Here is a 25,439-nt window from a genome sequence, read left to right on the forward strand (position 1 = left end):
CATCTACTAAAAGAAACTTTGATGGGATGACGTTATTGAATACACTTTCCCTTTTTTGTATCGAAGAAAATTAATTATCACATCCATTACCAATTGGGTTGTTAGTTGTACAGACTAACACAGACGATAAAACAAACAACACTTCTATAATCTTAATAACATATGACTTCCCGCGAAAGACCTTTTATACAACTGATAAGAACTTTCAACAAAATGATCTCACATGAGTAAGAGAGTACAAATAAGAGTACTCTCTATAAGAGAGTAGTAAGAGAGTACCACGCTAGTGCTGCTCCTTCTTTGGAAGTGAAAATGCCTTTGAAAGTGTGGCCTGAACCCTTATAGACGGATATAAAAATTACAACTACTTCACAAGCAGTACTATACAAGAATTCTAAAGGTGCAAACATTAGTGATGATTACACAAATAAGATAAAAATGAAAGATTATTCATGCTGGTTTCATAGGGATAGGGATTGTTACGTTAGTTCTAAATATCATCAACTACATCTATTTGATTCACGATATCTTTTTCAGGGTGTAGTTCTAAATGTAATGCAAAATATCAAGTTAAGCGATTTTTTAATTATAGTGAATAAGTTTTCATGCTCAAGAGTACAAAACACTATTGCATATGATCTTGTAATAAAATGCCAATTATTAAAAAGGTTTCACTATGTTTCTTTATATCCTAATCTATCCTAACTTAATGCAAAGACCACCAATTATTAGGGTTATGGGAAATAACATTGAAATGATAATTGTACAACAACGATAACGAATATAAAGACATCTATTGATTTGGGGTGCGAAGACTCGTATGGAACTGAACAGAGGAAACATTGAAATTGAACAGGTGAGAAGCTTCATTAAAATTGCTGATCGCTCTTAAAAGCGGATCATCCTGCCTATAGCAAACACTGCCAATCGTAACATACAAAGGAGGGCGGACACGTAAACGACGTTTTCGATTCGATTTTGTGTAACGATTTTCTTTACACAAAATATGTTGTAATTTTTTTGTCGTTTATTAAATTGTAAATACACTAGAATAAAGAAAAAAATACTAATTCTCAAAAAAAAAAATATTTTTGTTCCATAAACTAAGCTATTGCAGGAGGATGGAGTCAGTTTGCTACGTATCTTGGAGGAGGGAGGTTTCTTCCAACGTTACAGTTTGTTACACTAGGAAGTTGTTACACAATTTACAATTTTTGCGTTACGTAATTGATGGATGACGCCTTTGGCAAACAGCCACTTCTCGGAGACTTATTAAACAAACGGATCAAGATGGTAGACAAAATGAGCTACAATTGGGACAGCGGGAACTATGAAGGATGCCATCTGGGCCAGGAGAAAAGGCTCATGTCCTTGCCATTAGATCTTGATGAGTGAAGCATGCATACGTTTCGGGTACGTTCGTGGTATAAGCCTATCCCTCTTACGTTAATGGTGAATATGTAATCGTATACTATCGGCTCTACATTCGGGCATGGGCAGGCCCGTGGGCGTTGTGTGTACGCGGGCTGGGACCTCACTGTGCGAACAGTACTCTGGTTCGAAGTGCGCACTGTGCGCACAGCACACTAAATTGTGTTACTTCACCCAACACTTGTTACGAGTATGCCAGTATGTACGAGTAGCCCAATTTTTGTCACGTAACGTCAAAGCTCTCAGCGTCCTGTCCGACCAAGGGGGATTAGGAGTGGTGTGAGAAAAGGACAACACTGGAGAAAAGGGGAATAACTGTATTAACAAATGACTCAATGCAATCGTCTATTGATATGTCCGTATGTTAAAAAAAATCCTCTCTTGCAAGGCAAGTAATCTGTTTAACTTATCATAATTCAAGGTTTTCTCGTGTGATGCCGTATGACGACTATTCGGTCTAGATGGAGAATTTGGCAAATTTAATGCAAATTTTGATCATAGACGGTATGATATTTACAAGTTCATATTGCTGCCTTGTTAAGGTTGGCTAAGACATGGTCAAGTAGACGATTACAATTAATTTTAACTTTAGAACATATTCATTCAAACAATCGAAAAAACGCTATTCGCTGAAGAGATATTTGCCGGTATTGCGAATAAAGGAACACATTTTAACAGCCGTTTTAAGTTCATAATGGTTTAACCAAGTTCATTTGATGTTCGTTTCTGTTAAAATAAACGATCGTTAAAACAATTAACGACTGCTCGATATCGCATATAGGCAAACACAGGGTAAAAATAGAGCAGCATGAATAAACTACTGTCAATTTGTATCGCATACGGTCTTGACGATCGTTTGTTTAACTAAATGAACTAAAAGCGTTCGCGATGCCAAATTCGAGCAATTTTTAACGACTTTGATAAAATTTTAACGACTGAGCAGATCGATCAATCTGTTAATTTGCATCGCCTACGCAGTTGACGATTGTTTTTTTTAAGGCAACTTATCAGTCGTTAAAAATAACAAATCAACATTTTCGCTATTTTCCTTTTAAATCATGTTACTAAACAAAATGTTTGAATATTGCATTCACATTTTCATTTAAAAAGGATTCTAGGTCAGCGGTCGGCAAACTTTTAAGGCAAAGGGCCAACTTTAGTAAATGATCGAGTGCCGCGGGCCAGGAGAATGCGGTTTTATTATTATTACGCTTAAAAAATAACAATAAAAAAATCTCGTGAAAATGTATGGATCTGTTTCACTATATTTAAAACTTTGTATTGCATGTTTTGCGTAGGCAAAAGTCAAAAGCTCTCCCATCGCAAAGTCGCATGCAAAACTTTAAATAAATTTATTGCAACCAGTCTTTAGTGCATCTCATCAATATAAAATTTCGTGTGCGATTTCCTTCAATCCGAAAGTCTTATTGTCGTGTTGATACAATGTTAACCGTTATGTAATTAACGGTTGCATTTACAAAATTGACAAATTCATGGGTTTATCATAGATAATCACCCGTTCTAACAAATCGTTAATTGCATTTTGAATAGTAGTATCCCATTAGACAACAGGCAACCTCTATCAGTCACTTCACCTTGACACCTCTATCAGTCAAGCTCTAACCATGATGACCAAAAAAGTAAACCAACCAACTTAGAAGCGTGCGCGATCAACGAATGACACCCCGTAGTGTCTTATTTGGACTGCATACAGAAGTTTTTCGTCGCATGACAACGTTTCTGCGTTTTGGTCACCAACATCTTGACACTATTAGTCAAACATCAAAGCATCGCAAGAGAGCCTATTTTTGAGGTTTCAAAAAAGCTAAAAATGAAGACAGAGGTACAAGTGGCTACATTACTGGGTTATCTGGGCCGGGAGATCGATGCAACCCGCCAAACAGTGAAATAGTGCTTGGGAAACATAAACACATATATCAGGAAGCAGAAATCGCGTCCACTGGTTTCGCAATGGCAAACAGTGACGCCAAAACTCAATGCGTTCATATTAGGTGAGTTTCGGCAAAATTTCGACATGACACCCTAGTCCGCAAACTGGTACAACATCCGTCACATGTGTTCCATCGATTTTTTCTGGACCAACATGATCCAAAAGCTCTACTCTAACAATTTTGTCGCGAAAACTTGGGATGCCTATAGGCATGTCTTCGTCCATCGTGGTAAAAATTCCAAATAACTGATGAAAGGCAACTCCCAAGGTCTTAGATTTATTTGTCCAAGGAAGCTGAAATAATTACCTTTCAAATGATGTACATGTAAATAAATTATCTCTCCTAGTTTTATTCTACAGCCAGTTGAAAAAAGGCTATTGTTTTCATGTAAACGTTAAGGGGATATTGAGCACGAGTTCTAACATACCGAACGATCCGTCATTCCATAATACTTTAATTAAAATTGAAAGAGTACGATGGTTTAAAATGTTATTCTAAAAGATATACAGTAATGTGTATACGAATAGTTTCTTTCCATCTTTCAAAATCAGTCAAAATCTTTCGCGGGCCGGATTGATTGTTGCGGTGGGGCGCATTTGGCCTGCGGGCCGGACTTTGCCGACCGCTGTTCTAGGTAGTTTATAATAGTTCAAAGTGCACTGGACTGAAACAACTCTTCAATGCGTTCACGATATCAACGATATCATGTCGAGCAGGTTTTAACTTTTTGGTGAATTTTTAACAACTCTTAATTTTTAACCTTTTCTTTCACGACGCCGACAAATGTTTAAACTATTTAAAAAAGTCTTCTTTAATTGTTCTATTAGCAATAATTTTGTTGTAGCCTTCTAAGTACAAATATCAAACTAGGGCAGCCGAAAAGGCTTTAAGACATAACATAAAACATGAGATCAATGGCTTTTATGATAAAACGATAATTTTTTACCGTTTTAGGATGAAAAAACTAGAGCTTTAATCTTTGATAAAAGATAAAAATTGAATTGTATAGGCATACTGACAACGCCGTACGGTATTTGATTATTATAAACCTTCAGATTATTCAGGGGAACGGAGGGAACGTATAAGTACTTCTAACCACAATCATTATGCTAGGTATACTCATCAGCCTACTTAAATGAAACCTTGCAAAATCACCCCTAACTTGTCATTAGTGATGCTAGCATATGATTGCATCATGATAAATGAGCAGTGCCGTAGCGGTACCGTAGCAACACAAACTTGTAAATGTTTGGCTCAGTATTTAAACCAGACCAAAGAAAGATTTGAAACGCATGCAAATTGCTACGTAACGATAAGTAATAAAACATTTCAAATGACCGTCAAGTATAGGGTACTGAAACATTGTCCAACAGTTTGAAGACATTTATTCGAAGAAAGTAATAAAAAAATGCATCCCTTACAACATTGCATCCCGAATACATAAATGCGACAGCATGATGATTCGATGATTTATCATAAAAAGACTCATAAATGGAGAAGATGAACAAATCATTAATCCATGAACATTTACTTCTCCTTTCATCCGTCTACCGCTCTAGCAGGAAGTTTTTCACCGTGAAAAAATCTCTACTATGGCGATTACAACAGCCAGATCAGTTTTTTTGTTTTGTTTACTTGTTTCAGATTTCTTCTTTTTATCTCTTTGTACATAGCGATCAGGTGTATAGGTAAGGGATCGGAAAACTTTTCTGGTAAAGGGTAGGATTGGAGATGATCATGAACTCTGCAGGGCGATTGTCAAACATTAAAAATTTATGTTTCACTCATATGGTTATTTCATTCAAACATTCAAGCCGAAGCTTTTTACGTAAATGGTATTACATATTCTATACTAAAATTCTATATTCTGTTACTAGCAAGCATTATTATCGTTCATTAATAAGTTGTGTGCTAAACATTATCAAATTAAGCTTAAAGTAACCACCAGCATACATCAACATCAGCCCAGTAATTTTCAAATATAATATGTTTTCCTGTAACGTTACACAAATCAACAAAAATCAAATAAATCTCAATAAAAAGGGAAATCCTTTCATTATGGTGTTTTGAAAACTCCATTATATTTTTGCACAAGTACGTTGCATAAGTCAACAAAAAATCAAATAAATCTCAATAAAAAGGGAAATTCATTCATTATGAATTTTTGAAAACTCATTTGAACTTTTTGAAACATTCTATTTATGATATAGGCAAATCTAGCTTAGCACGCTGTGTACAGGAACACTATAGGATCAAAAGTATCCGGGTAAGTCAGTAATCAATAAAAATTGCCGATATATCCCAGGTTTGTCGACAGCAGCCTTATTGGACTACATGCAAGAAGTCGCTTCAACATTGGCAATGACAATACGTAACTCCACTTATGAATCAAAATGCGATACACATTAATAGTCGTTTAATTATGTTGCTCGATTTTTTTCCTATTTGCGATATTGAGCAGTCGTTAACTGTTTTAACGATCGTTTATTTAACAGGAATGAACATCAAATGAACTTGGTTAAACCATTATGAACTTAAAACGGCTGTTAAAATGTGTTCCTTTATTCGCGATACCGGCTATTGTTGTTAAAAAAAATGCATCAAAAGATACATACATACATATATACTTACATACATACATACATACATACATACATACATACATACATACATACATACATACATACATACATACATACATACATACATACATACATACATACATACATACATACATACATACATACATACATACATACATACATACATACATACATACATACATACATACATACATACATACATACATACATACATACATACATACATACATACATACATACATACATACATACATACATACATACATACATACATACAGTGCTCGATTGGGAAATCGCATTTGATTTGGTGAAAAAATCAATCACAATCTGAGCAATGTCTACGAGCCTCAATATTCAATATTCAGTATGGCCTTAGTGTTAGGCCTAGGCCATCCATTTCATTTCTCTGTTATGTTCTTTTACCTTAATCCACAAGTAGAATTAGTAGAGAGCTAGAATTAGATTCGAGTACCTGCTCGAAAATGACTAAACAAGGTAATGTTTGCATTTATCCCAAGGCGAATGAAAGAGATCAGGTGTTGGAATCCAGAAACACAGTGTATGTAGTCCAGGTGGTCTCATAGCATGTTTATAATAACCAAATTTAAATATCACGTTTTGACCGGATGGTTGAAAACATCTGTTTGATAGCTGCTCAAAAACTGCTATACAAAGCAAACAGCTGTCAGGCTGAAATTTCAGCCTACGAACTTAAAACGGGAAGGGCCCTATTGTCAGACAATCTTAATACGTAACAAATACCTCTCTTAACGAGTAAAATCTTGCACAGCTTGCTATTTCATTTGTATTCCTGATATAATTAAGTGGTGGAGATGTGAAATCCACATCACGATTTAACGTTGAGTCTTTATTTTTGCCTGTAGCTCAAGCAGATGATAGTTTCGAGACTAAGAATTGTTTAATATAAAACTATTGCCACTAGGTGCGTCGTATGTTACACAAGTGTGTGGTTATTTAATATTTCTAATAGATCTTTTTGACAAATAAATAGTTTTGATTTATGATTATACCGGAAAATTAAATCAATAATTCAGAACAAGCAAGACCTAGTGTGAAAAGAATAGTTTTGTCAAATAAATATGAAAGGAATGGTTACAACGATAGACCATTACTCTGATTTTAAAGAAAGTGGATAAAAAAGTATATTAAGCCGGTCTCGTGGTACAGTCGTCAACTCAAACAACTTAACAACATGCACGTCATGGGTTCAAGCCCCGAATGGACCACGCCACCATACGTAAGAATGACTATCCTGCTAAGCAGGGGAATCCAATAGCCACTGAAAGACAACCCCATTAGTGGTATAGGCAGGCCTTGACCGACAACGGTTGTTGAGCTAAATTCTTTTTTGAAGAAGGATAAAAAATAATGACAATGAAACAGTGAATCCCAATTGTTGGAACTATGGTGGTATTTTTCATTTCTTGTATTTCAGACATAAATGCCTTTTGATGTGGTATTCTACGGTCTTGGATACAGTTATTTAACTATTCATAAAATGGAAAAGAGCCTCTCGCATAATAAGTGAGTCACTGCAACGGATCAAACCCGTTATGCGAGGATCGACTGTATTACCTAACCCTACTGAAAAGCATGCACGTTGTAAATGGGTGTTTATTATTCGCTCAGTTTACCTTTAGACATACAGGAAAGCGGTTGCACTTTCTATGAGGCAGTGTTGCTTCTGCAGTTTATCATTAATCAATTATCAGGTTCATTGAATGAACCGATAAGCTACTCGAGTACAATTTACAGGGTTTTTAAAGTAAGTTTCGAATGTAAATATTGTTATTCACCGCATCCATGATGTTTTTCAACAGCTGTCAAATGGTTTATTTGTATAAAAATGCAACTTCAGTTTGAACACATGATTTTCAACACATAACAAAGAACTGTCACACTCAATCCAGGTGAAGTCGTGTTGCAAATCATGTTGTAGAATTTAAAAATTATGATGAAAATGAAATGTCATATCGATGTGGAACAACATCTTGTACGCGGTGAATAACAATGTTTACATTCGAAACTGACTTGGAAAACTCTGTATTGTTAGTAATTTATAGTATAAACAAAGAGTTGTTTACCTTACTAATCAATGATGATAATGGTACAGTATCGACTCTCATTTCCTAAAGTTATGGCTATAAGAAACTTAAGCTTTACAATCAAGGCACTAAGAGGCCATGACTGAAAGGAAACATTTTATTAGTATAATATGTCGATCCGGTTTTCAGTTTTTGGTTGTACTGTGCTTATTAGCCATTTTTTATTGCCTCATGCGAAAATCCGCATGTTACTTCCGTCCATACATCGAAGGTACCAACAAAGACGAGCGGAAGCATCGACCGTACTTAAAGAATAGGCCTTAAGGAGAGGGTGAATCAGTGAAAGTTTCTGGTATAGGCACCTTGTATGAAGTAACACAGTTTACATAATCGTCTGTCCACATTGTGAGAGCCTAGGCTGTAGGTTGGAAGGTTGTGCATAACTTTGGTTTTACATACCCTTCCTTACCCTCATGCTCGGCCATTCTATTCGCTCAAAGAGGTGTACGAGCGAAAGTCACGAGAGAAACTGTGGTGAGGACCACAAGGCGTAACCAAAGATCTTTAATATATTTTAATTAATATGCAGATGGTATACTCCCGTACCAAACCACCACGTTTATACAACAGCGCATAGCATAACTATGAATTTATTTGTGAAGAGTCATAGTTTCCACAATGCCCAGGTTAAAACGATGTTATTATTCGCGAAGTAGTTCATATATTATTTTCGTTTTTATTAGGTGTTTACAAAGAATCATTGATTGGTGGATTTAAGAAGATAACCAAAGGCTTTCGAATGCGAAATAACACAAGCAATGAAACTCTTTGGTCATGGATTGGAAAGATAATTTTCTTTGTGTAGAGCACAACCCTCGATTTTTATATGTGAACTACATATACTTTCTCATTAACTGGACGATTAAATCAAGTTTATGAATCTTTGAGTTTTGTAGTATTTTTGACGATTTTGATGTTGGTTAATGTTTTATGTGCAAGTGTATATACACATTCTGGACTTAGAATGATGATTTAAATTAAAGTTTGGTTATTTTTTTATCTTCAAGCAATATTAAAGATGATATTAAAGTTTATAACACAAAACTGCTATCATACCAAACTCGTATGCTACCGGAAAGCATGGTAATAGTAACCTACTTTATGTACATGGATTGCACCGAATGCTGCAGCCTGAATATTTGAAAGCATGTAGGAAGAAAATAGAAATAACTGTTCAATCGACTTATGCGCCACAAGCAAGAAATGTACATCAAGAACAGTTGAAATCTAGTGTAAGCAATTATTCACTAGTCAAAAATATTGCTTTTTAAGTTACGTGGACTGCATGCCTGTTAGTGTGAATCTCCTGTTAGTTGTAAGATGGGCTGTGGTGTACCCTAAGTACTACGTAGGAGGTCCTACGCATGAGCAGTTTAAACCCATATAGGCTCGGTCCATACGGGCATCGAACTCATAACGATCATGCTGTTAAATGGCAACTCCAATTCATAAATAACGATGTTTGGAAAAATTAGAGCAATAGAGACTATATGTATTGAAAAAGCTTAATTTTTCAAAAGATAATTCGGCATATAAACTAGTAAGCGTATTTATTAGCTTGCATACACAGAACAATAGTTCATAACGGTCCTTTTGTAGAAGATGATAAGTACATATATTAGTTTTGATCATATGAATGCATTCTTAGATATAACAAATTAGCACTCTATTAAATTTATTAAAATTTTCTTTACATAGTTGAATATAGTCGTGACAAACATAAGTTCAACTTTTTTTTTTCTTTAGGAAGAACTGCTATGCCATAATACTTATTATTAACTAACAGTTATTAACAATTATGAAACGACAATGAAACAATTATTAAACGAATATAACTTATATATAAATGAGAAGTTACAGCGTTTCAAATTTGAAGTCAATGCAACTGCACTATAATTGATTGATTTTAACAGGTTGTCATAGCTAACACCGGTCTGTTTAAATCTATGTCACCTAGTCCATACTCCATACTACTCAAAACTCCAACATACACCCTGTAGGACTTGTCAGAGTGTTATACCGAAATGAGGCATCATAGATGTGCCAGCAAGACTCTACTTAAAATTAAACTGCGATGTTTCCACAAGAAAAAAAGTTCGCAATATATAGAAAATCATTCATCTTAGTAATCAAGAATCTCACCTGAAAATAGCATGTTTTCTGCTCCAACGAAACCCACGACAAACAGAAAATAGACTATACACATTTTTTGTGCATTTTGCATGATTCTTTTGTCCGAGAGTGTTTTTTGTATCCGCTGTTTTTGATGCTGCCGATTGCTATAGTCGTCGAAGAAAGGGATTGCAACGTTAATTTTAAAATCTTGCACCGAAATGAGATCCAGTTTGAGACGCGATTTATTCGCTGCGTGATTATACAATTCTTTTAGCAACATGTAGAATTTTATTAATTATATTCATTCAAAACCGGAACATAATTTCCTTTGTCGTTACGTTGATCGTAAAAGTACGTTTGCATTTTGATTTCGTTAATCTTTGTGACTGATCTTATATCCTTTATAATGCTTTTTGTTGTCTTGTATTTGCAAACGATTGTAACAATGCTGTAATACAACAGTTTTGGACCAGTGTTTTCATAAAGAAATTGAAGAAATTCTGTTACTTCTGCAGTTGCATGATTACGATATGAGATTCACTTTCTCCACTTTTTTCGTCTTCTTTGTTTTATTTTTCTTTAAATCCGCTCTCATCGTGTTTGAACTGGTGCTACATGACAACACATGTTGATGTACTAATCGAGGCAGTGATTTTTCGTTCTCGTGCTCAGTTCAGATGGTTTCCGTAACAACCATTACTTCCTCATGGGTAGACTTCCGGATTTGTTTGCTTGCATGACAAGTCTACTTTAATCGTTTGCGTGTTTGTATCTGAAATTGTTATTGTTTTCATTTCACCTCCTATTTAGTGTCGCGAATTTCACTATGTGAATAGCGTTGTGGTTCAGATGAGTGCAACACGGGAATGGTTACTGTTTTGCATACAATTTACATAACTTAAAGTGATTCTCTGATAGCATTTTACAGCTAGATGTCGTGTGCTATTGCATTCGTCGTTTTCAGGAGAATCTGGATGGTAGTGCAATGCAATTTCCGTGAAAGCACCGTTTGTTAGACTGATCAATTCCAGTGTATCTTGAAGTATCCGAGTTTTGCTTGATTCTGCGTGACACCAGTAAAAAATCGGAGACAAGAGCAGTCAATCGCAAATATATGATTTATCAGCTGCTTTTTCTGGTAACTATGACACGTAATAACGTATCACAAACATAATAATATTCAATCACAGTTAAACCATGGCTCTGTAATTAAATATCAAGAAAAAAAAATGATACAATCTGCTCTAACTCGTCGTATAAGAATGAACCCAACAAATTCACGGCACTTTAAAGGGCTCTGAGTACATGATATGATTTTAGGTTATATTATTCAATTCTTACTTTACGTATACTTTTAAAAAGCCATGTTCAAAAATCTAGTAAGATTTGTCATTGATCGAGATAACCACTACAGTTAGATCAGTAATTTGGATAACAAATATGCACCCTGATATTTTTTCGAGCTAAAAGTCAAACCTATCACACACGACCTAAATGAAACGTGTTTGTTCATCCGCAGTGCAGCACCATCTCAATCGCATTTCGTGTTCGAAGCATGATCATGGAACAAATAAGTTTCCCACACATTTGTGGCTAGTGAACAGAAGAATTAGACTGATAGTGAAAGCGAAAGTACATAGCATGCTGGCCTTAGCTACCTTTATTTTACGTGCTGAAATACCCTTCATTACCAAGGTTACCTTAAGTAAGCGCGAAACCGTGCTGAATCATTTCACGTCGGCGTTTAGATACGGCTTTTCTTATTATTTCGTTGAGGCATATATACACCTGTAAGTGTAAGGGTTCATCAAATCTTTTTTTGTTAGTTTGTCTACAGTTGCATGTCTATTTATTCAGATTGTTAAATCTGCTCTGCTCAAATTTCTTGGATTAAAGTGAAATGTTTTAAAAGGTGTTTTGATGACACAGATAATACAGTCCGAACTCTCTTATTGGTCTTCAATTGCCCGCCAATTATCAAATTCGTAATTGTTAATTGGCATGTTTTTCGATACTAAATAAAACTATTTTTTATTTTTTAGATCGGGGTTTTCATATAAACTCATGTAATTCATTGTACTGTCATCCAACTAGCTAACATCTATCTTAAAAGAATGTCAACTAAAACACGTTCAACTATTCGATCCCGGATCTTGTGGCTGCAGGAAGAAAATTGCTTATTATTTAGGTATTAAGATTAAAGAAGCCTACATGCTCTATGCGTCTAAAAAAATTAAATATCTGAAATCCTACCTTATTTTTAAACGCTTTCAAATAACAAGGTATAAGTGTGAAACATTTATCATTACATAGATGGATCTTAAGACCCATAACACATACATTTACTTGTAGGCAAGTTTCATTTCAAATCTATCTATCTATCTATCTATCTATCTATCTATCTATCTATCTATCTATCTATCTATCTATCTACCTATCTAAAAATAATACAGTTTTCATAAGTTTCTACAGCATTACAAGGACAGAATGACATCTCTGGATGAGATTTTAATGCATACCAACAAGAAATTTATGTTTATAAATGAAATGCAAGAGCAATTATGAAGCAAGAGCTTTATGACAAACATTCTGTATAATGCATGTCAAAGCTCCTTATTTGATTGGCAGACGATATTCAGGTACCAACTAATGAGCAATCCAACTACAACAGATCTATCTTGCGGGGTGATACTATACTTAATTAGCTGCCATTCTAAACAGTTGGATTAAAGAATCACAGTAAGTATTTTTCATTATGCGGATAACCATAAAATAATTCTATCATTTTTATTTGTGTCAATAACATTCCACACCTCCAGGAGCTGTTTCATTTTCCTGCATTTGTTTATCATGCTTTTAAAGTTTCTATCACCTAGGTGTAGCTTGTACGTATTCTTCAGTTGCAGCAGGTGCAGCAGCGTATCATGAAAGCTAATTATTTCTCTACATCCAGTTAAACCTGATTATGAAGATAGTGACTTTCCATCTCTATGGATAGTCAACTGAATTTAAATTATATAAATGAAATAGTTAAAAGATAATAATTGTTTCATGTTTGTAAAAACAGTTAGGGTTTTATAGATTTACACGTAACCAAAATTCAACCCATAAAATGTATAAATAAAAATTGTGGAGTGAAGCTAAAAATATGTCGTAGGTCTCTGTTTGCTATATGATTAAGGGGTAGTTTTAGTACAGTAAGAGTTTGCTGACTGGGATTTGTTTACATTACTAATTACTAACACAACAACAATAAAAGGCTCAAGTGTATTGTTTTCACCGGCATTTGCTGGAGACTTATACAGTTGGCCTCCATTGATTGAATGGCGATTACTTGCCAACCATTATAAATTCAATGGATTTTAGTTGACTAATGAAGGCTTTTTAGTTGACGCGTATTTCCAAAACAATACATTTCTTAATATGCTTTGACGGTGCATTTTTTTTAAACCTGGTTATTGATACAAACACCTGCTATTTGATTGAGCTGTCAGCCAATTAAATTGACATTAAATTAAAAACTGAACTAAAATAACAACTAAAAAGCGATGAACTATTGGGTTCCAATAGTGGCCAGTGTTTATTTGCCGTAAGTAGCCGTCATAAGATCGAAGAGATCAGGTTGGTATCGTCAGTTATGTAACTAATATTAATACCCTGTATTACAGGGTTTTCCAAGTTACTTTCAAATATAGACATAGGAAAACCATGTAATACAGTAGCAGCTCAATAGGCTTTTGTTCGCGATTGAATTCTGTCAAAGTATAGTAACAGTATTTAAACCTCTGTATTTGTATAGTAACAAAGTATTTAAACCTCTATTCATTTTCATCTGCAGGATCCGGTAACGGTAAAAAGAGATATTTTGGCGTTGTAAACGTGTAAAGCATAGATTGCCATAATTGTAATAATTCTTCTTTATTTTTGTCGGTCTAACATAATTTACATTTCATGAAACTTTTTAATACGTCAATTAATGTTGCTAGTTTTTCTCTAGAGATAATTGTAAAAATAGTGTTTTCGTATTAAATATTTTTCATTTGAGAACATCTGCTATTATATTTACCTTTGCTTTAATTACTCGGTGGCATTTCAATCACAAGAAATCACAAATTAAACGATTTCTGGCATTTTTAATCCTCACAAACGGTGTTTACGTAGTATTTTATTTGCTTGATTTTTGCTCAAGCAAAATTGCAAATTTGGCCGATCTTACGTTCTTTCTTTGAACACCATCATAATTGAAACCATCATAACTTCTTTGGAATAACACGTTTAATATTGGGGATATGCTGCTACTGTCACATTAACACCAGCATTACAATGTTATTTCAGTAGCTTCACAGTAGCATAAGTTAATTCACCACACTATCTTACTTTTATGACATGAGTTTCAGAAAATGCCCTGAACTTAAATTCGGTCTATGAATTAAATTAAAGTCTACACTACACAACACGTGAGCGGGAACTGGTTCGCGGAGCAGCATAGGTCGAAAGCTTATGAGAGCATATGTTTTCTGTTTGTTTTACTGCTGACGGACGCGATCTGACTGGCAGAGCGACGGTTCATCTTATGATCGGTGGGTTTAAGTCCCACCAGTACCGGTAGTGCTGGCTTACGACAGACAGCGCTGTGTGAATAGAGTACGTTGCCGTTCGCTTTTACCCTTTTACTCATACATTTTACTCATGTATCTCTCTTCACTCTTCGCGAACTTCCTAGCGCAACGTGTAATCGTAGCGAGAGTAAGGAAGTTGTATGCAAAAGACTGGCTTACCTTTCTACAGTCATTCAGACGCTTGTTGGAAGGGATTGAAGTTTAGCCGGACTTTCAATTGCGATTCGATGAGGCTTGCAACGATCTTTGATCTAGCTACAGTTAGTTGCATATTTATAAAACCAACGAAATTGATACTGGGATGTCCAAGTCAAATACGAATGTTGACATAATTATTCACCGCCTCCAAGATATTTTTCAACAGCTGTCAAATGCTGTATTTGCCTCATAATGAAATTTCAGTTTTTACTCATGATTTTCACAACATCACAAAGAACAAAGAAATAATAAATATGATGATCGAAATAAATTATCATCTTGCATTCAATGCAATTGTATACCAATTGTAGTGCAATTTGTAATAGTCAACCTGTTAACGGGTGATGAGATCCGGCTTCAAACCCCGATGAAAAACTATTATGATGGAAATGTAGTATCAGATCGATGTGGGATTACATTTTGCGCGAGATGAATAACAATGTAAAATAATAATAATATAATAACATTATAAATTGGCTTTGAAAATTTTGTGTATTTGCAACACAATAAAATTTCAATTCTTCCACATGATTTACACAAAATACAAAAGGTTAGGCTGGCGTTCATTGTTAGGCTTCTCAATGGTAGCATTGACTGTCCAGCTTTGCTCTTGTCGATTCATCTGTACTTGCCTGCAAGAACCCTCTGTCCTAGGACGATGCTGGCCATTCCACAATGGGCATTTGCCGGGATGAAATTCAAAAAATCATCTCTGTAACAGCGAATTTCCAAACAATAGGTTTTATTACTAAGGGTTAAACTAAGAAAAATACCAAATATGAGCTACTAATCTTTTCTGGTTCTCTAGAAAAGACCTCTCAAAGTCGAGACTTGTTAAAAAACGCAGAAATTTTTTCACTGTTTTGGAAAACTTTGAGCCTTTGTAACTTTTTCAAATATGAACCGATTTTGATAAGTTAAGACATTTTAAAAAGTATATTTAGTCAGCTTTATAAATACATTGAAGATTGTGAGTTAAGTTAATTTAATGCAAAAATATACGATAATAACTGTAGAAACTTCCTAAAAATTTTCATCATTTTGATTTTTGACTTGATGCCGTTATGAAAGTGGCGTAGAGTGGCGTTGTCTCATATTTGTCTCATAATAGTGTAATATATATACTATCAATCTGTGAAAAAATATAAAGTTTGCGAACGCGGATTTTATTGAAGTTTTTTCACATCAACTTTTTCTAAAAACAGACACATGCGTAACTAGGCGGCTCCTAGTGCCTAGTGTAGCGCATTTAGTGTATTTTACAAAAATATATTCTACTTGCTTTTGATCACTTTTAATATCCATTACGAAGCTGTGTATCTTAGTTTCAGCTTATATACTTATCTGATTTGTAAATTTCTATTCTAACCTAACTTTATAATTAAATATAATGAAGCAAATCAGAACCAAATACCTTTTGGTCCTACTCCAGATTATAGACGGATGTAAGGAAAATAATTCTAAAATTATACACATAACAGGAAAACGTCATAAATGCACCAGCATCTATTGGCGTTTTGGGAGAAGAAACTCCCAAAAGTCATGACAAACTAAATATAAGGATAGAGGGGAGTATTCTATAAATACAGTGAACCCTCTCTTATTTGATACCTCTCCAATTTGAAAAACCTCTCTTATTTGAACATTTTCTACAGTACCTTGATTTTCAGTACATTTTTGTCCCTCTAATTTGGAAAAACTCAGAAATCTGTATCTCTCTTATTTGTGTATGGTGTTGCCATGGTTATTGAATAATGTATGCTCAAATTGGCAATCCTGTTCGCAGTTTCCTATAGCAACAGTTAAAGCTGCATACTAAATGTTGTGTCTCTTTCTTGATTGTATGGACCTTTCATCCACTTTCAACCTCTGTAATTAATCAGCCTCTCAAATAAGAGAGAGTTGACTGTAATATTTTGCAAGAAAGAAAATGCATCCAGAAGGACATTTTGTATAATGAGCTGTATTCCTCTGATTCGTTAACCAGTTTAATATCAGTAGCTACACACACTAAAACAAAGACAGAGTTTAACTTTACAAATGAAGTAAATACTTTGTTTGTAGCTATCGTTGAAATCTGATTTTTTTTTGGATAGTTGTAAAACCAAGAACATCGGATTTTTAGTTTTATTACCCCTTCTGAAGGCAGTACAGGACTTGGAAAAGTGTTGGATGATATTCAAAGACAAACAATAACAGGTTGGCTGATAAGTCCCCGGTCTGACACATAGATGGCGCCGCTATTATTAAATGCAAAGTGGGTTTATTATACAGGTGGGCTTATCCCGAACAAATTGACAGCCGTACTGTAGAAAAATGAAAACGAAATGACAGGAGGGGATTCGATCATTTGTTGATGTATGCGTGTGAATTCCAATGGCTATTTTGGATGATGTATCGTAGTGTGGGTGAAAAACTACGTATCACAATTGAATCCCCTCCTGTCATTCGTTCGTCCAATATGGCCTTCCCGCCAAACCTATAATCCCATCTAGTCCCTATACCCACTTTGATTAAATGCATATTATTTTTATATAGTACCAACCTTCAAATGATTCGTGTCAAAATTTGACGTCTGTATGTCAATTAGTTTGTGAGACAGATCGTCTTTTGTCAAGTATCTTTTGTTATTTTGTTGTTCCACCAAGACAACGCACCGTGCCACAAGTCATTGAGAACGATGGCAAAAATTCATGAATTGGGCTTCGAATTGCTTCCCCACCCACCGTATTCTCCAGATCTGGCCCCCAGCGACTTTTTCTTGTTCTCAGCCCTCAAAAGGATGCTCGCAGGGAAACAAATTGGCTGCAATGAAGAGGTGGTCACCGAAACTGAGGCCTATTTTGAGGCAAAACCGAAGGAGTACTACCAAAATGGTATCAAAAAATTAGAAGGTCGTTATAATCATTGTATCGCTCTTGAAGGGAACTATGTTGAATAATAAAATGGAATTTTGACAAAAAAAATGTGTTTTTCTTTGTTAGACCGGGGACTTATCAGCCAACCTGTTGTGTGCTGCTTTTCATTACGAATTTGGGAAGTACTTTATTTCAATGTACCTGCTCTATCTAATTATTTAAATGCCTATTCATGTCTTTAGTAATGTCAACTAGACGTCAGGAGCTTGAAATAGCATCCACCTAAGTTTGTATGTAAATTTTTTAACATTTGTACTACATGTGAGTAAACGTGATAAGAATTACCTACAATTGTCCTATACAAAGCAAAAAAATTATCTTATTCAAAATCATTGTTTTTTTTCATATATTATGGAACATTAAAGTATATTTTAAAATGGTTCATACTATTAGAAACAACAAATTAAAGAATAAAAACACACAAAACACTTAAAACACTATTTTATGTAGCGCCACCTGGTGGTATGGATGCAAACTACATATAAAATGTTATTTACTATCATAACACTTTACTACAAACGATAAAAACTAACAATTTCTGCAAAAATAATTTAATCCCGAAATTTGTTCTAACTGCCCATTGTGCATTCCGGAGAAAAGGATATCTTTCGCTTCTCGAGACCCGTTTTGGCGCATATGTGATGCTCTGAATGATGCGAATGATGAATCTGATGCATATGAGCCCGGCATGACGGTTGCAACTGTATTTTATCGTATCAATTTTCTATGTGCATATCGTCTGAATGTCTAGCGTCCTTGTAATGCGTTATGCTTAAATGTGAGACTATGTAAACCATGTGTTTACATAGTCGTACTGTACCCTGTGTATATAGAGTGCGCTTATGATGAATAAATAAATCGATGAATTAATAAATATACAAATATACATATATACAAATTTTCAACACATCAAAAAGAACTGTCAAACTCTGAAACTGAACTGAATTCCAGTTTGTGATGTATTTAAAATCATGTAAAAGAACTGGAAAATGTTTGTGATGCAAATTCAATATTTGATATCTATTTGCATATCGCAAGCAATGAAACATATTGATGACATTGGAAATTGAATTGGAAAACCCTGTATTGTGTTCGTATGGAAGTGGTAATCAAAGAAACCTGAAAAACTGTTTTAGGGTAATTTGCCAATTGTTGCACACTTACCGGAACAGCCAATGTATTTCTCATGTTTGAGATGGATAAAACCACATTATCCTAGTAATTTGTGTCTAGCATGCATCATTATTGTTTTAAAAATGTATGTTTATTTTTTTAGGGATAAAAATGATAAATAATGCCAAGATATACTGATTTTTAAACCTATTCAAAAATCCAATTGTTGCGCACTTCATTGCCATTTTATGCACAATTTCCAATACACTGAAATAAACAAACATGAGCCCTGAAATGAATGTTTTTCTATCGAATAATGTTTAGGACTGTCGGTTTCGTGGTACAGTCGTCAATTAGTACAAGTTACAGGGTTTCGAATCATATAAGGGAATAGTTCAATCACTTAGGGGAATGTTGCAAATCGGTAGGGGAATATTGCATGCAAGCTGTGGATGTTTGCAATCACTTAGGGGAGTTTTGCAATCGATTAGGGCAGGGGTCTCCAAACTACGGCCCGCGGGCCGCATGCGGCCCTCAATAGCGTGTAATGCGGCCCGGGACGACTTGGTAGGGGTTAAAATAAATAGTTAATTTTGTTTCTTAATTCATCAAAACAATTTATTTTTATTTTTGAAAGACGAAAATTAGGATTTGATAAAATAAAGGAGTTGACATTTGATAAACTCAGTAAATATTTTCAAATCAAATTAAGATTTGAACATTCACTCATTGTATAGCTAACATCAAAATGGCCCTCAACAATGTTATTTGTGAGGCAATGTGGCCCGCGAACTGAAAAGTTTGGAGACCCCTGGATTAGGGGAATGTTGCAAGCGTACTGTGGAGCTGTCATCAGACTGTGGGTGCCGGTGTAAAAAGCTACGAATTGATACCGATGATGTTTTTTTAAAAACATCGTTTGGAGTTGTTTTCGTGTGGGATTCTGCTGTACGCATGATAAACTAAATAAATCCTGCTGCGGAGTCATAATTAAACATGATAAGTTAGTAAGATTGACGAAAATATTTTAAGGTATTTACAGCGGCACCCACAGTCTGATGACAGCTCCACAGTACGCTTGCAACATTCCCCTAATCGATTGCAAAACTCCCCTAAGTGATTGCAAACATCCACAGCTTGCTTGCAACATTCCCCTACCGATTTGCAACATTCCCCTAAGTGGTTGAACTATTCCCTTATATGATTCGAAACCCTGTAACAACATGCCCGTTATAGGTTCAAGCCCCAAATGGATCGTGCCGCCATACGTATGACTGACTATTATCCTGCTATGGGGGGGGGGGGGAATCAATAAGCCACTGAAAGCCAAGCCCACAAGTGGTACAGGCAGGCCTTGACCCACAACGGTTGAGCCAAAAGAAGAAGAAGAATGATTAGGACAATACAAAACGCTGTTATAAACGCATGTCCTTGGTTCAAGCCGGAATTCGGCATAATAAGTATCGAACTTGCACCTGCCACCGCCAACCAATTATAAACAAAACACTGTCTACATGATAGCACGGTGAAAAAAAGACTTTGGGCTTTGCAATAAATAGGATCAAAGCACTCTGCTTGTTTCAATTCTTAAACCGTGGATTAAACTGTGTTTATTTGCAAAAAATCGATTTTTTTTCTACAGAATCGTGAGATTGAACCTTAGTTGTTTGAATACACTCAAAATAAAAACTGTAAGTTATTTAAAGGGCAAAATAAACCTTATATTGTGATGTACAATTCTTAGCGGCTTATATCGAAAAAAAAAATGGATGTTAAATCGTTCAGATTTGATTTCGCTTACAATTAAAAACAGCAGTATTTCACGTGTTTTTAGAACTATTAGTTAATAGTATGAAGATTTCAACAGTGTTTTGTATTATAAAAATCAACTTGTAAATGCATTAGTGTTGGGTAAATCTGAAAATAGGGTGAATCGTATCGGGGAGCTCGTTCGTTCCCGGGAACGTTCGCCGCGACACTCAATTTCACTCATATCATAGCCCTCTATGAACAAAAATTTGAAAACCGTCTAGGTTTAGTTCTGCCCAACCTAGTGGTACAACCCTGTCCACTCATGAGCGACGAACGTTCTTCAACGAACAAGCTCCCCGATACGACGACTGAAGGGTCGTGTATCAGTGCTTGAGTGTTGCAAGTGTAGTGGTAAATCGGAGAAACAAAAAAGAATTTCATCCATAAACCCGGTCGTTCTAGATGCAAGGCAAACACGGCTATCACTGAGCAAAGATGGGCGCTATGTAAGGATGCACATGAAACGGAAAAGTATCCCGAACTAAGCAAATTGAATGTGAAACAACGAGGAGCTTTGCTCAAGAAAAAAGGGTTGTGTTTTGTTTGCTTTATGTACGGTCATTGGAAAAATCGGTGCAAATCACAGATCAAGTGTGAAATGTGTACGGGTTTTCATCATACAACCATGCATTACGATCAAGCGGAGAGTGTAGTGAATCAAACAACATCCGATGAATTGCCAGATTCCGATGTAGTAGTGTTTAGTATGAACTAAAACTCAAGTGTTTCAACGTTGCCGAGAGTGCGTGTAATATTACAAACAGCTCTAGTAAACGTTACCTAGGGCCTATGGCGGATGGTTAGTGCGTTACCGAGCATTGTTGGATAGCGGCTCTCAGATAAGCTGCATAACACGGAAGCTTGTGAATATATTGGGTTGTCGAATGGTGAATACTAACATGCCAGTGTCAGGGATCGAGAACGTTAAGTCACCAGTAAACAAGTTTTGTGCGGTGATTGTAAAATCAATGTGTAGAAACTTTACTGTTGGCTTGCGTTGTCTTGTGTATGATGAATTAACAGGAACCCTTTCAGCGTCATATTTCAGTATTGATAATCTGAAAATACCAAGTGATCTTGACATAGATTTGCTAAATGGCATGGATCGTTTACCTTTCATCGTGAAGTCAGGGTTCGTCAAAAAATCGAATGAACTTCCAGTTGTGATGGACATTGAATTAAGATGGATGATTGGTGGCTTTATCGACAGCAGTGACAATGGCGAAGGTGTTCATGTTGAAGAGCAAGCCTTGAGTAAAATAGTAGGCTATGATTATTAATGTAAGATTCTAGAAATATAGTCTTGTTCCAACCAGCAACCTTTACACAGCTACTCTCTACAGGTTATGGGCCCAGACTCGAAAATTGATTAAAGATCCAGAATATCGAAGACTTGAATCTAGAAAGTTTAGTGAAAATGGCGCTTCCTAGCTCAAGCAATTCCTCGTCAAGTTTCGTCGGTTCGACAAGTATTCCCTCCATTGAACGTCTGCTCGGTCGGGAAAATTGGACATCCTGGAAGTTTGCTGCTAAAACGTTTCTACAACTCGAAGGACTTTGGGAAGTAGTAAAACCTGTGAAAAAAGAGGATGGAACTTTCGAAACGGTGGACGAAAAAAGGATTTGCAAGCCAGATTGAAGCTCATCCTTTTACTCGACCCAACAATTTATGTCCATATTGAAGACGCGGAATCGGCTCGATCTGCTTGGGACAAATTGGAAATGGCGTTTGAGGATAAAGGGCTTTCTAGGCAAATCGGCTTGCTTCACAAGCTGATTAAGTCTGATTTGGATACATGTGGCTCAATGAATTCATACGTGAATCAGGTAATATCCACGGCAAACCAACTAAATGCCATTGGTTTCAAATTGCCCGACTTGTGGGTAGGAATGATTCTTTTGGCTGGTTTACCGGAAGAGTATCGACCGATGATTTTGGCTATGGAGAATTCTGGTGTTGCAATCACAGGCGACTATGTGAAGACAAAACTTCTTCAAGAGAGGCCGTTGCTATGTAACGAAAATGTTCAAGCGTTAGCCACTAACAAACGTCGTGAAGTTTTCAAGCCAAAACAGAAGCCTTCTTCGTCGAAAGGTCCGCAATGTAGGAAATGTGGCCGGTATGGTCATATTGCGAAATTCTGCAAGGATGATCGAAAAGGAGGAACAACGTTGTGTACGGTGCTATCGACATTTGGAAACAGTGAAGCTAACGAGTGGATTTTGGATTCGGCAGCGTATGCGCACATGACTAGCAACAAGGATTTATTGAGCAACCTGCAAAACGCAACAGGTAAAGTAGTTGCTGCTAACGGAGGAACTCTGGACATTGTCGCTCGTGGAACTGCTATAATACAACCGAAATGCATGGAAGAGATTGTAACGATCAGCGATGTAAAGCTGATTCCAGGTTTAACATCGAATTTACTTTCGGTTAGCAGGATGGTAGAAAAGGGATATACTGTTCAATTCAACACCAAAGGTTGCAAAGTATATAACCCTAGCGGCAAGTTGGTGCTTACTGGAATTCACAACAATAATCAGTTCAAGGTGGAACAGGTAGCGAACAACATGCAGGAGGCTCTGTCGTGTAACACAGCAGAAAGTTTCGAATTGTGGCATAAACGGATGGGGCATCTGGGTGCTGTGAATCTCAAGAAACTTGCTGGTGGTTTGGCAACTGGCATCACATTGAAAAATATGGACGGTGCGGATTGCAGAGTTTGCCCGTTAGGCAAACATTCGAAGTTACCGTTTCCGAAGAAAGGTTCTCGAGCTGAAAATGTCTTGGATTTGGTTCATTCGGACATTAATGGACCGATGGAAACGCACTCGCTTGGTGGACATCGATACTACATCACGTTCATCGATGACAAGACGAGGCGTATATGATTATGATGAAACGTACGCTCCCGTGGTACGGTATTGTTCGCTGCGATACCTTTTTGCCCTGGCTATCAAGCATGATCTGATGATAGATCAAATGGATGCAGTAACAGCATTTCTGCAAGGAGATCTTGATGAAGATATTTACATGGAGCAACCACCTTGCTTCGTTGATGGACAGCGGAAAACGTTGGTATGTAAACTTAACAAAGCTATTTATGGTTTGAAGCAGGCGAGCCGAGTTTGGAACAACAAACTGGATGCAGCATTACAACGGTTCGGCCTGATACCAACTCAGTACGATCCTTGCGTGTATGTAGGTAGCGAAGGAGGTAAGATCATTATCGTTGCTATATACGTTGACGACATGATGATTTTTAGCAACGATGTGGCATGGAAAAAGCAGCTGAAGAAACATCTTTGTAGTTGTTTCCGTATGAAGGATTTAGGAGCAGCACAGCACTGCCTAGGTATAAGGATTCAACGGACAAAAGAAACCATCAAGTTGGATCAAGAAATCTACATAGAATCTATTTTAAAGAGGTTCAATATGGATAAATGTAAACCAGTGGCAGTTCCAATGAACAACAGTGAGAAGCTGACCAAGGAAGAAAGTCCGAAGAGTAACAATGAAACTGCTGCGATGAAAGATGTGCCGTATCAAGAAGCCGTTGGGTGTTTGATGTATTTGGCACAAAGTACTCGACCAGACATTCTGTACGCGGTGAACATGCTGAGTCGATTCAACAAAAATCCAGGACAAAAACACTGGAACGGAGTGAAGCATGTTATGCGCTATCTTCGAGGGACTTCTAATTTTAAATTGGTTTACAAAAAAAATGTAGATTCGAAAATTATCGGTTACTGTGATGCTGATTGGGGATCTGATCCAGATGAACGAAAATCCACCACTGGCAACATCTTTATGGCGCAAGGAGGAGCAATTTCATGGATGTGCAAGAAGCAACCGACGGTAGCCTTATCTACGTGTGAGGCTGAATACATGTCTGTATCGGCGGCGGTACAGGAAGCCTCATGGTGGCGCGGACTTTCTGCGAAACTGGCGAATGCGGATGAAGTGATTGAAATTCGTTGTGACAATCAAAGCTGCATTGCGATCGCGAAGAATGGTGGGTATCATCCACGAACGAAACACATTGATATTCGTCACCATTTCATCAAAGATGCTCTCAGCCGTGGGATTGTCACTTTAGAATATGTTAGCACGGAGGACCAGATTGCAGATGGACTTACTAAACCATTGCAACGGACTAAATTCGAGATTAGTCGCGAGTTAATGGGTATCTCTGAGGCTTGAGGAGGAGTGTTGAAGAGCAAGCCTTGAGTAAAATAGTAGGCTATGATTATTAATGTAAGATTCTAGAAATATAGTCTTGTTCCAACCAGCAACCTTTACACAGCTACTCTCTACAGTTCATACGAACATAGCAGTTTCTGATAATTTAGATCAGTTATTGCAAAGGATTTGGGAAATTGAGAAGATTTCTAACGAGCGCGCTGTTCAAACGGAAGCGCATCAATGTGAGAAACATTTAAAGAAAAGTCATTAACGCGATGTGGACGGTAGATATATCGTTCAGCTTCCATTAAGGGAAACAATTGACCAACTTGGTAACTCACGTTCGATGGCGTTACGTAGATTTTT

The 25,439-nt window shown here is 36.3% G+C and overlaps 2 protein-coding genes across 5 annotated transcripts in view; one reads left to right on the forward strand and one right to left on the reverse strand.

The window, feature by feature from the left end:
* LOC120894854 overlaps positions 1–14,805 on the reverse strand; it is a 30,880-nt gene extending 16,075 nt beyond the window's left edge. Inside the window, exons 1-2 of one of the 4 annotated variants that reach the window (XM_040297702.1) lie at positions 14,605–14,805; positions 10,255–10,391 (exon numbers count right to left, since the gene is read on the reverse strand). In XM_040297702.1, the coding sequence (XP_040153636.1) occupies positions 10,255–10,336 (82 nt within the window). In that variant the 5' untranslated portion in view covers positions 10,337–10,391; positions 14,605–14,805. Of the gene's footprint in view, positions 1–10,254; positions 11,431–14,293 lie in introns of all 4 variants that reach the window. The other 3 variants (XM_040297701.1, XM_040297700.1, XM_040297703.1) reach the window with 3 other exon arrangements.
* A 9,518-nt stretch (positions 14,806–24,323) lies between these two features.
* LOC120908530 (secreted RxLR effector protein 161-like) lies at positions 24,324–25,091 on the forward strand. Its single transcript, XM_040319647.1, has one exon. It carries the CDS (start codon positions 24,324–24,326, stop codon positions 25,089–25,091), a length of 768 nt encoding a protein of 255 aa, XP_040175581.1.
* The last annotated feature ends 348 nt before the right edge of the window (positions 25,092–25,439 follow it).

This window comes from Anopheles arabiensis, chromosome 2, assembly GCF_016920715.1.
Source record: "Anopheles arabiensis isolate DONGOLA chromosome 2, AaraD3, whole genome shotgun sequence".
Taxonomy (NCBI): Eukaryota; Metazoa; Arthropoda; class Insecta; order Diptera; family Culicidae; genus Anopheles; species Anopheles arabiensis.